The following is a 12,374-nucleotide window of genomic DNA, read 5'->3' on the forward strand; positions in this document are numbered from 1 at the left end:
GGAAGTTCTACTTGTAGAAGTTATTAGGGCTAAGCATAAAGTAAAATTCAACACATTCCTAAGCACAGAATTCATCTCCATAGGTAGCTGAAAAGAATCAGAATAAATCAGAAGACATTGATTTAAATAAAGTTTATTTTTTAAAAAGGTTATTTAATTTTGCGAATGCCACGGTTATAGGAGTGTATAGTGGTAACACATCTTTTCCTTAACCATGCTTTTTACCTTCTGCACAAAGGTAAAAACTTTTGTTAATCTCAATGGTATAAAACAGAGGTCAGCAAACTTTTTCTCCAAAGGTTCAGATAGCAAATATTTTAGGCTTTACAAGCCACATAAGGTCTCTGTCATATATTCTTTATCACCCCTTTAAAAACATAAAATCCATTGTTAGCTTGCACCATACAAAAACAGACTAGGCCAAATTTGTCTTGCAGGCAGTAATTTGCTGACCCCTGGTATAAAATATCTACTTTGTTTTGTTGGAGAAATTGTTCTCTTCAGACTTCTTGACAGTCTTGCCTGAAGGAGAAAGGCCTGATTTCAAATTGAATGTAATTTGTGACAAAAGTAAAAATGGAGAGTTCCTGCTCACTTTTGACTCTCCCAAGCAATTTTCCCACTCACTCACTCACTCAAGTAATTTGTTGAGCACCTACTATGTACACTCTTAAATATCTTTGTGTTAACAGAGATTTCCAGTGTTTCTTCCTGAAAAGGCAGTTCCTCTACACCTGTAATTATCAGGTCTTTATACTCGTGTTTTAGGGCAAATCAGGACTAAAATCTCTACTAGCAATCAAGAGGAATCTAGCTAACAATGATATCCTTGCACACAATACTGACACACCCTTCTTAAAATCACATCCTAGAGGAAAATTATAACTATTATTACTTTAAAAAGATACTTCCTTTCCTCCCATAGGGTACTTTTTTTAAAAAAAAAATTCTCAAATCTAGAACATCCATCAAATAATTTCTTCTCATTTTCCTAGTTTGTTGCCATGCAACATAAAGTCTGACTCTTCATTAGCTTTCTATTTGAGTCTTAAAAATAATACATTTAGGAGTGAATAGTACTTCTGAAGCAATTTACACTCCCACATTTCATCTCAGGGAAGGAGTGGTCATGATTCTGCTCCTTCAGGATAAAAACTGTAACTGTCAACTTTCTGAATATTCCTGCTAGTTTATCCAAGGTGAGGGAAGACTTTTGAAAGTGGCCAAAAGGAGCACAGCACTTCGGTACTAAAATAGAAAGGTTGCCCCCACTCCAGATCTTTGGTACTGATAACTACAACAATCTGAATACCCAGCACAGAAACATGGAACATTTTGTAATTAGAAGTGTTTGTGATTTTCCTTTTGACCATGTAAACAAAAGGGGAAATGCCTTGAGAAACCACTCCGCAATGTTCTCTCATTTCTCTTAAATTACTCATGTGCACAACCAGTTCTCCCTTTGATCAGTTCACGAGGAGAAAGAAGAGAGTTGACCAAGGTTATCGCTTTCGTTCCCCTTTTTGTGTCCTTTTCTTTTCCTTTTCCTTGCGCTCCTGCTTGGCTAATTTGTCCTTTTCCCTCTGCAGCTTGTCCTGTTCCTTCTTCCTTTGGGACTCATCTCGAAGCGAGTCTCGCTCCAGTTTTCGGGCATTGAGGACATCTTCCGCATTGGTATTTCGGAACAGAACTACAATGAGTTAAGGGATTAGGGCAGAGGTCACACAGGCCCAGCTACTGCTCTCTCTCTCTTCATTCTTGCTGTTTACTCTATATGCTGAGTCTTGAATACTTTCTACCTATTCCTAGTTGTTGTTGTTTTTTAATCCTTGTTTATCTTTGGTCTAATGGGAAATCCTACAACTATCGTTACAAAAGTTAAAAACTAACCCTCAGAATAAAAATCTATTTCAGCCCTAGCCGGTTTGGCTCAGTGGATAGAGCGTCGGCCTGTGCTTCGACTGAAGGGTCCTGGGCTCGATTCTGGCCAAGGGCACATGCCCGGGTTGTGGGCTCGTTCTCCAGTGTGGGGCGTGCAGGAGGCAGCCAATCAATGATTCTCTCTTACCATTGATGTTTCTATCTCTCTCTCCCTCTCCCTTCCTTTCTGAAATTAATAAAGAAATATATATTTTTTAAAAATCTATTTCAGACTTATCTAAATATTTTATGAAAATAAAATTTCATTCTAGAGTAAGTACCTATATCATTCAATGGCAGAATATTGTTGTAGTATCTATGCTAGTTTTAGTGAACCGAGTATTAATATAAATGGCAAAATTATTATGTACTTGGCACTGTTAAAATGCTTGAAGAGTAAAATAAGTTGTTTAATCTTATTATATCAATTTGTTTTCCTAGATCACTAAAGCATTAATGAAACCATGTTCTATTAACCACAAACTCTGAATTTATAAAATAGTAAGTTTAGCCACAGTTAGAAAATACCCAGCCAAAAACTTTACCCTTCATTTCTTATGACTTTAAAAACATAACCTGTTACTACCAGACAAGCTCTTCTCTACTCTTAAAACATAACTTTTTCTGCCCTAACCAGTGTGGATCCATGTTTAGAGTGTTGGCCCATGCACTGAAGGGTCTTGGGTTCAATTCCCAGTCAAGGGCACGTACCTAGGTTGCAGGTTCGATCCCCAGCCCTGGTGGGGGCACATGCAGGAGGCAACCAACTGATGTGTCTCTCTCACATCAATTTTTTCTCTCTCTCCCTCTCTCTGTCTACCCCCTACTCCTTTCCACTCTCTCTAAAATCAATGGAGAAAATATCCACGGGTGAGGATTAACCGAAAAAACAAAACCTTTTCTGCTTCAGTGCTTTAAAGTAAATGTCTCCCTAAATACCCAGGTCCCCCAGATAATCCACCATATTTCTCACCTTTATGAAGGGGGATTTCTAAATCCACGTTCTCTGGGAAGCTTCTCATAAGTGATTCTGCTCTTAGGGGCTTTCCTTAGCACATATGTCTCAATCTGTCCATATCGGGTTGGGGAAAGTAGGTTAACAATTGTAATACTAATAAATAATAAAGAATAAACTCTGGCCCAGCCAATGTGGCTCAGTGGTTGAGCCTGGACCCATGCCCCCAAGAGGTCACTGGTTCAATTCCTGGTCAGAGCACATGCCCGGGTTTTCGGCTCCATCCCCAGCAGGGGGTGTGCAGAAGGCAGCCGAACAATATCTCTCTCTCATCAACATTTCTGTCTCACTCTCCCTTCCTCTCTCTCTAAAAATTAATAAAAATGCATTTTAAAATAAATAAACTCTGGCCCTGGCCGGTGTGGCTCAGTTGGTTTAAGCGTTGTCCCACAAACCAAAAGGTCTTGGGTTCAATTCCTGGTCATGGCAAATACATACACAGGTTATGGGTTCAATTCCAGGTTGGGGCACATACAGGAGGCTGGTCAATGTTTCTCTCTCACTCAATGTTTCTTTCCCTCCCTTCCTCTCTCTCTCTAAAATCAATAAAAACATACCCACGGGTGAGGATTAAAAAAAGAATAAACTCTGTGTTTTGAGTACTCACAACTGTAAACCTACTTTTGCCCACCTCACCTCTGTGTTTTTAGCTTAAAAGCATTTGGTGTTTGTGCTCTCTTTCCAACAAATAAGGTCTTTGAGGACAAAGACCAAAACTTCAGTATTATTTTAACTGCTTCCACAGTGCTGGGAAACCAGGGCTGTATCCAGAGAGTACAGATTCTGATTTTCCCTTAGAAATCTTTCCTCTAAGCTAATCCCTCACAGTACATGTGAACATATCTTCTTTGGGGCAAGTTCTTGCTAAATTGACCACGTAGGGCTGTACTAGAAATGGGGCTCACAATGCTGGCCTGACATGAGAGCCCCAACAATGACAGCAAAATAAAAACTGACCCTCAAGAGGATTCTGTGGAGAAGCACATGGGGATGGACACAGAGAAGGATACATTTGTCAGAACCAATGTTCATTGTGGTGGCACCTGAATCATCCTTCTCATCTGCTTCGGTAAGTGATGTTAAGGAAAATCAGATGGAAAACAAAGGTTAGCACATCCCAACCCAACATAAGAAAACGTTCAATAAACTGATGGGTAGGAAAGGCACAATGAATGGAAGGACACTGTCAGGGATGTGGTAGTAACCCAGGAGCGTCATCTTTAGAAGTCTCAACTTAGGGAAGATTGTTCAGAGCTTCCATAAGATCCTTATCTCTTGTAGGCTGAAGAGAAACTTAAGCTGGTGGGTGGACTGCCACAGCACCTGGAAGCCAGGGGATGAAGAGATGGCCTCTAAAACAGTGGTTCTCAAAGTGTGGTTCCCAGAACTCCCTGGAAACTTGGTAGAAATGCACATTCTTGGACCTGATTCTGGATCTACTAACTAAGTCAGAAAATCTGGTAAGTAGAGCCCAGTAATCTGCGTTTTAACAGGTCCCCCAGAAAACCATTGCTTAAAACACTCTTACAGCCCAAGAAATGAGATTTTGTAACTGGAACCATAGCTCTGCCAAACCTAGCAAAAAAAATCATGAGGAGAAACTAGAAGAGAAGTTGACCCAAAAGAGCCTAAGAATTTTTTCCTAAACTCATGATTAGGCGGCTGACATTTCTGGTATGATATCCACTCCATTCAAAAGGGCTCAGTAAGCTGAAGCTTTTCCTAAACAAATGTCAAAGTCACAGGGAACAAAACCTGCTCCTACCAGCAACACTTTCTTTTCACGCAGTATCCACTCAAATTCCAGGTTTCTCCTGGTGTTACTCGGGGCTCAGTCTCACTTTTAACTATGTGGTCACTGGAATTCAAATGAAACTGGTCCAAATTTGGGAATCCCTTACCCCAAAATATCCAGGTTCCAGTCCTGGTTTTACCGCTAACTACATGAATGTCTCTGATCACCCATCCATTTGTTGGGCATCAGTTTCCTTATCAACTGTGAAAGAAATAAAGACTATAAAGGAACATGTAACTTTCTGTGCAGTAAGTTACATGGTACTGCAATGGAAAGTAAAGAACCACAGCTATATCTTATTTTCTAATATAAATGGTCTATTACTAAGGCATTATTTGTTTTACACTGAGGTTTTCAGAAACATACTTAACTATGTGATAAAAAATGTAAGTCTGGTGTCAGCTACTCCAACTTCATTCCTCACACCCACAAAAGGCCACAGATCACTGCCATTTCAGAGAAAATTAAGCTACAGAGGGGGATTGGCAGCCTCCCAAAGCTCATAACAAACCAGCAAACGCTTCTGACTTGAGCCACAGGAAATGGTGCTGAGACTCCACAAAGGATATTCTTCTTCATCTGTCACATCAGCATACTGGGCCAGGAGGGCAGCTTTTCTCCGCTTCTCCTCTTCTGACACCATCCTGGGCTTCACCACAATCTGTGCCTGTTTCTCAATCAGGGTAGCAATGGCCTGTACCTCGTCTGGGAGGTGGCGGAAGGGGAGAGAGGGACAACAAGGTTGTATGTGAGAAAAAACAAGCTCACCGAACCACTAGTCCACCCAGGTAGTGCTTGGAGTAAAGGCCATGGCATCTGCTGACTCCTGAGAGCCCTGGGGTTCAAAGGAGGTGCCGATGAGAAAGGCAAGGGAAGGCCATGCCGGCCAGGCTTTAGGTCTCGTATCTGTCTTCAATCAGAGCAGCCCTGCTTTTACTTGTTTTCTATATTGAAGTTCCGCTGCTTTAAAAAAAAAGAGGTTGAAAAGCACTACATTAAAACCATAGGAAATTAAGCCTCTAAACATGCATCTTTCTCCCCTCTCAAGGAATCTAGAATCAACTTACGCTGGTCCCTTTCATGACGATAATCATACCAGGTGAAGTTCTTGGATTATTTTAAAAGAAAATCAACTATTATGTTCTCCATTCTCAAAGAAGGAGGCAATAGTGCCAAGTAGTGGTTCTCATGCTTGGTTGCATATTAGAATCATCTGGGTGGAACTGGAGAGCATTATGCTAAGCGAAATAAGCCAGTCAGAGAAAGATAAATATCACATGATCTCACTCATATGTGGGATATAATGATCAACATAAACTGATGAACAAAAATAGATCCAGCCCTAGCCGGTTTGGCTCACTGGATAGAGCATCGGCCTGGGGACTGAAGGGTCCCAGGTTCGATTCTGGTCAAGGGCATGTACCTTGGTTGCAGGCACATCCCTAGTAGGGGGTGTGCAGGAGGCAGCTGATTGATGCTTCTCTCTCATCGATGTTTCTAACTCTCTATCCCTCTCCCTTCCTCTCTGTAAAAAACAATAAAATATATTAAAAATAGATCCAGAGACAAATGGCAGGGGAGGTGGGGGGCTTAGAGATCAACCAAAGGACTTGTACGCATGCATATTAGCATAACCAATGGACACAGACCCTGGGTGGTGGGGGCTTGCCCTTGGGGGTGGGAATGGCTGCGGAGGGGGTCAATCGGGGAAAAAGGAGACATATGTAAAACTTCAGACAATTAAAAAAAAAAAAGAATCATCTGGGGAAGCTTTTAAAAAATACCAACACCTGGGACTCAAAGCCAAAGACGTTTATGTAACTGGTTCATGGTGTGGAGCAGGCACTAGCATTTTTAAAAATATATATATTTTATTGATTTTTTACAGAGAGGAAGGGAGAGGGATAGAGAGTTAGAAACATCGATGAGAGAGAAACATCGATCAGCTGCCTCCTGCACACCCGCTACTGGCAATGTGTCTGCAACCAAGGTACATGCCCTTGACCGGAATTGAACCTGGGACCCTTCAGTCCCCAGGCCAATGCTCTATCCAGTAAGCCAAACCGGCTAGGGTGGCACTAGCATTTTTAAAAGTAAATAAAGTCATGCTAAAATACAGCCAAGACTGAGAACTACTAGTGTAGATAGTTTAGAATAGATTCTTTTTAAGATTGGCTTTAATTATTTGAGTTTTCTGCATCCTAATGCTGAGTAAATTCACTCACTTCTTTTTCATTTTACAGGGTTAAGGGTTTAGCTGAATAAAGCAAAAGACCAATCACAATTTGTGTTATGAAATGAGAATATAAAAAAGGTGATCCTATGTCTGCAATGCAAATCTACAAGGGGCAGTGGAAAGAGGGTTAAAAAGAAAAAAGAATAAATCACAATGAAGATAATTGTGGTCAGCTGAAGTGAAAAAGTAGCAAAGGGAAAAGAAAACCAATTTCAGTTAAAAACTTAAAGCTGTTTGCCAAGTTAAACTACCTTAGGGAAAATGAGCATTCAATGGAGAAAACTGAAAACTCTCTCCCTGACAGCAAAGGTTATTGGAAAACACAATAGAGGCTAGACATCAGAACTACCTTCTTTTTTCACTTTGGTGACAACATTCTGAGTTTCTGACCATCGTTCCACAATCTCCTTGCATATGGTAAGAAGGGAATCTTCTTCCTGGGTGGAAAAGTAGACCGATTAATTAATTTCCTGGAGAGCCCTCAACCTGAACAAAGCCTATGCAGAGGGCATAGCTGGTGATGAGAAGAAACCACGAAGAGGGTTTGGGAACCACAGAACAGAAAGTATGTTTCTCTTTCAAGGCACTGGATACAGAAGTAATCCTGTGTGTGAGTCCCAGAATCCACACCTGCCAGGTCAAGGGCGCCCCCTTTATCCTGCCAAGATCCAGAGGAAAGGATCCCCACCAACTCAGGGCAGTCCTCCTCATGCTTTTGGAGCAAAAACCTGTTGCCTACATCAAAACCTTTCTCCTCTGTGAAATCTTCTTTGGCCAATATATCCAACTCAGTACATTCTCCAAGGTTTATCACTTTCCTGCCAAGAGACTGTTAAGAGTCTAAGGCAAATTCATGCCTGTCTTTACCAGCAGACATACAGCTCCAAACAATGACACCAAAAAAAAAACAAAAAAAAACAAACCAGGTCAAGAAGTTGGTACCAATGGGTACCCAAGTTACTTCAACTTCTTTTTCAGGGAGTCTTTAGAAACTTCCCAGCTGGAAATAAAAAGTAACTTAAATTGCTTACCTCCTACTCTTTCCCTCTACAACCTATAACGTCAGGGTCCAAGAAAAGAATTTATTCTGCTGTGTTGTATTTCCACTGACCTTATGAGCTGCATCACAAGCTGTGTTAAGACTTTCCCAAAAATAAGTAAGCCAGTCTCACCAGACCATGCGCTGGGGCCCTGGCCAGAAGGTCCCGGGACAGCTGCATTAGTGTTATATTTCAACCACGTACCTGATCCATAAACTACCCTTTCACCAAGTTAAGTGTTAGTAGAGATGACAGCAGCAGAAATGATCAGGAAAAGCAGACAATTTGGTAACTGACTACTGAAACACAGCTTAAAGCACACATTTCTGAATTCTTGAATCTGTCTCTAAGAGGCTACTAGTAAGTGCCAAGTTTATCTTTCTTTTTTAAAACTCTGATCTTTTATTCCAACTCACTCCCCCCACCCTCACCCCACCCCCAAACACAACGACTATTGCATTTGTAAATACTATAAAGGATAAAGCACAATATTAGCTTCAGTTCTGCCTGGGCATGAAAAGACCTCTACCCCCAAAATAGGAACCGAGAGAGGCCTTTGTCAGGGGCCAGTGCTGGGCACTTGCCTCTTAAAGGACAGACACACTCCAGAGCACTTTCCTCCCCGCTTTGCACGCTGCCAACGGGTGGGAATGAAACTGGTCGTTAGGTGTTTATGGTAAAACTCCGATTTAGACATTTCAACGCCTTCCGAATACTCACCCACAGGCATCCGACAGAGCCTTGTCCCCCGGAATAAGGGAAAGCCATTCCTCTCTCTAAGGTCCTATAACCTTCCTGGTTCCCCAAACCCTGGAGAGGGGGTCACCCCCTTCCCATGGCCCGGAACTCCAGAAGAGCAGTCCTCTCCCAGGTAAGACCCACCAATCCTCGGGGACTCTGGGTAGGGGGACGGGGACGCAAAGTCCTGACGGGGGCTGGCCAGCAATGAGTGGGGCTCCTCACCAAGAAAGCAGAGAGAATGCCCTGCAGAGCGTCCAGCTTCTCTTCCTCCTCCTCCTCCTGCAGGACACCCAGGATGTAGGCGCCGTAAACAGCTCGGTCCACTCCCAGCGCCTCCAACCGTCCATCCAGCCAGGATCCGAAACAGCTGCCCTCCCCACTGCCTTCGCCGGAGGCAGGTGCGTCCACTTCACTGGGCGCCGCCATCTTGGGGTCAGGGTCCTGCCAACCCCTAGGGCGCCTACCGCAGTGCCTGACGGGCAGCGCCGCGCCGCGGGAGCACTGCGCATGCTCACAAAGGAAACTCGCTCCTGCTCGTGGAGCGTAGAACGCCGTAGTCCATAGTGACTCGATTGGCGTTTGGTGACTTCTCAATAGAGCGCACCTTGGCCAACAGTGTCAGGTGGCCTCTCTGGAACCCTGGCAGGCGGGTGTTCTTAGCAGACCTTTTTACAGTTGGGGAAGTTCAAGGAGATTCAGTCACTTGGCCAAAGTCAAGCAGCTAATAGCAGGACTGGAACTCCGATTCCAGCGCTTCGGCCCACCTCCCACTCCCACGCAGCTTTCGAGCTGCTCCCCTAACAAGACTCAGGTTTCAGGAAACCTTCCTGATTCCGTGCCGCCTGTGTTAAGACCACGCCTGTGTGTGGCGATTGCTTCTCTGCACTTAACATGCTGTATTTAACGCAGAGCCCGACCTATAGGGAGTGCTGATAAATGAACGGGCAACCTCAAGTCATTTCTTTCAGTCATTCAACACTTTATCCTTTGCCAGACACTGTGCTGAGAGCTTCTGATGCATTGTCTCTTGTAATCCTTCCAGCAACCCTGAGGAGATGCTTTCATCGTCCACTAATTGAAGATAAGGAAACTGGGACACAGTCACAACCACAGGGAACCTCACCAGAGACCAGAGCTCGAGAACAGCAGCCAGAGCCCTGCTGACTCTGCGAAACACCTGGCTCTGGGCTGAAATGAATTACCCAAGAACCTGAGTTGGCTTTCCCTGAACTACTGGCAGGTCACTGACCTGACTCCTTTATTCACTCAATATTTATTGATTACCCGCAGCATGTCATTGCTCTTAGGCACTGAAAATATAAAAATGAATGTCACAAAATCTCTGCTCTCAAAGGATCTCTAATCCAATGGAAATAGACATGTTTAAACTAATAATGACAATATAGGGAGATAAATGTGTTAATGGAGCTTTTTCTAATGAAGGTTGCAGTATGATGTCTAGGAGATTAGGTTAAATTTGCCTGTTGGAGTGGGGTTGAAAGCTGTGAAAGTGGGGGATCCAGAAAGGCTTGCTAGTGGAGATGGGACTTATACTTTTTGAAGAATAAGAATTCTTTAGGCAAAAAGACTGGAAGAGAAGAGAAACAGATCCATATACAGGGGTCATGCCGGAGACAGCTAATCAATGATTCTCTGTCATTATTGATGGTTCTATCTCTCTCTCCCTCTCCCCTCCTCTCTGAAATTAATAAAAAAATATATTTTTAAATGTTAGAAGAACATTCTGATTGTGCATGAAGAATGGATTATATTGGGGAGAGATAGGAAGCTACTCAAGAATAAAGTAATGTTAGAAATTGACCCAGTACTTCGGACAAGAAATTATAGTGGCCTGGACTAGGGTAGTAGCAGTGGTCTAAAGATGTACTTTGGAGTTGGTAGAACTTGTTTTTAGAGTGGGGATGGGGATAAGGGAAAGTACTGAAAGATAACTTCTAGGTTTGGGTTTGAGCAACTAAGAAACATTTACAGAGATGGGGAAGACTGGGAGCGGGGGCAGTGGGGAGAATGTTCTGTTTTGAACATGTTAAGAATGAGATGCCTATTAGATATCCACCGGGAAATGTCCAATAGGCACTTGAATATATAAGTCTAGAGATCAGGGGGGAGGTCAGAACTTGGGATAGAAATTCTGCAGGCACTAGCATAGGGCTGAATTGTAAAGCCATGGAGTCGCATGAGGTCATCTAGACAGTGTTAACAGGGAAGAGAAGAGGGCCCAGGGCTAAGGGCTAAGGGTAAAGCTTTGGCTACTCCAACATTTATAGGCGAAACAGTACCTTTGGATCCAGCAATGGAAATTGAGGAGGAGCCACTGAAGTAAGGTGGAAAAGGTAGAAATGGAAGCAAAAAGAAGAAAATGTTCCAGAAGGAGGAGGAGTCTGTTTTAGTGTTCTAAAAGTCGGATAGGATGAGAATACCAAAACAACCGTAGAATTTGGGACCATGGAAGTCCCAGTTGACCTGCATAAGTATAGTTTTATAGGAGAGGTGAGGATCAAAGTCTAATTCGATGAGTTAGGGAAAAGATGGGAGGTGAGAAATGGAGACACCTCTTCTGAGAAACTTTTGGTTGGATGGGTAAGTAGAGAAAAGGGAGGGGGTCAAAGATGTGAAGATGACATGTGTATGAGAAATCTTCAAGCTGTACATGCTCGGTACGTGTTAGGCTTCTCTTATTATTTATCATCGAACTCCTAGGGGTTTCACAGTAGCTTGTGTGAAGAATCAAGCTGGGGCCCAGCTTGCTGGCTGTGAAGGCTCAGAATATCTCCAGCCAATGAACAGACCAGAGAGAAAGCGGAAGAAAAAACGAAGGGAGCTGGGAAGAATGTTGTCCTCCCAGGGCCACCGTAGGGCAGTCTCAGCGCTATTACATCGTTCTAGGGGCGGGGCCGGGAGGAAATTTAAAACGAAGCGGCGGCGGAGGCACCGGGAGGGTGGTACCTGGTCCGGCCGGGCTCGGGGGCTGGGATGAGCCCTTGGGGTCCGCGGTGGTAATAGAGCGGCCTTGAAGGAGGAGCACGGAGGCCGAGAAAAGCCGGATATTTGGGGGAACCGGGAAAGGGTACGGATGCCGGGTAGGGGAGAAGGGGTAAGAAGGAAAGCAAAAAGGGGCCAGAAGAGTTATAGAGGGGCCTCACCAGCGTGGTCCCGTGGCTGCTGAGCGTCCACCTAAGAAGCAGGAGGTCACCGTTTATTCCTGGTCTGGGCATATGCCCGGGTTGTGGGCTTGGTCCCCAGTAGGGGGCGTGCAGGAGGCAGCGATGGATGGTTCTCATCACTGATGTTTCTATCTCTCCCTCTCCTTTCCTCTCTGAAATCAATTTTTAAAAATGTATTTTTTAAAAGAGTTGTAGAGAGGATAACGGGTCGGAAAGTGGAGCGGAGAGATGCAGAAGCTGGGGAGGGTAGTGGGCCAGGAGGGGCCACAGGAGTTGAGTGGACAGAGATCTACAGGAGACGGAGGAACTGAGGTCACCATTGCCTGGACGGTGTCTCCGGAGTTGAGGTGGGAATGTGGGTAGGGATGGAGTTGAGTCTTGCTATTCCTGGTACCCGCTTTGGGGATTGTGCGGGGTTTGGGAGGTGAGGTGGGGATGGGGG

General features: G+C 43.9%; 1 protein-coding gene across 2 annotated transcripts; it reads right to left on the minus strand.

The window, feature by feature from the left end:
• Positions 1-117: 117 nt before the first annotated feature.
• Positions 118-9,222, minus strand: CCDC43 (coiled-coil domain containing 43). Of its 2 annotated transcripts, XM_014537751.1 has the most exons (6): positions 8,970-9,222; positions 7,316-7,403; positions 5,300-5,435; positions 3,893-4,004; positions 2,894-2,988; positions 1,615-1,690 (listed from the first exon to the last, which is right to left on the minus strand). In XM_014537751.1, exons 1-5 carry the CDS (start codon positions 9,171-9,173, stop codon positions 2,896-2,898), a joined length of 633 nt encoding a protein of 210 aa, XP_014393237.1. In that variant the 5' UTR covers positions 9,174-9,222; the 3' UTR covers positions 1,615-1,690; positions 2,894-2,895. The 2 variants fall into 2 exon arrangements, with proteins under 2 accessions (XP_005863912.1, XP_014393237.1); XM_005863850.2 differs by lacking the exon at positions 2,894-2,988 and having other exon boundaries at positions 118-1,690; positions 3,946-4,004; positions 8,970-9,219.
• Positions 9,223-12,374: the final 3,152 nt, after the last annotated feature.

The sequence above is a fragment of the Myotis brandtii genome, unplaced genomic scaffold (genome assembly GCF_000412655.1).
Source record: "Myotis brandtii unplaced genomic scaffold, ASM41265v1 scaffold1814, whole genome shotgun sequence".
Classification (NCBI taxonomy): Eukaryota; Metazoa; Chordata; class Mammalia; order Chiroptera; family Vespertilionidae; genus Myotis; species Myotis brandtii.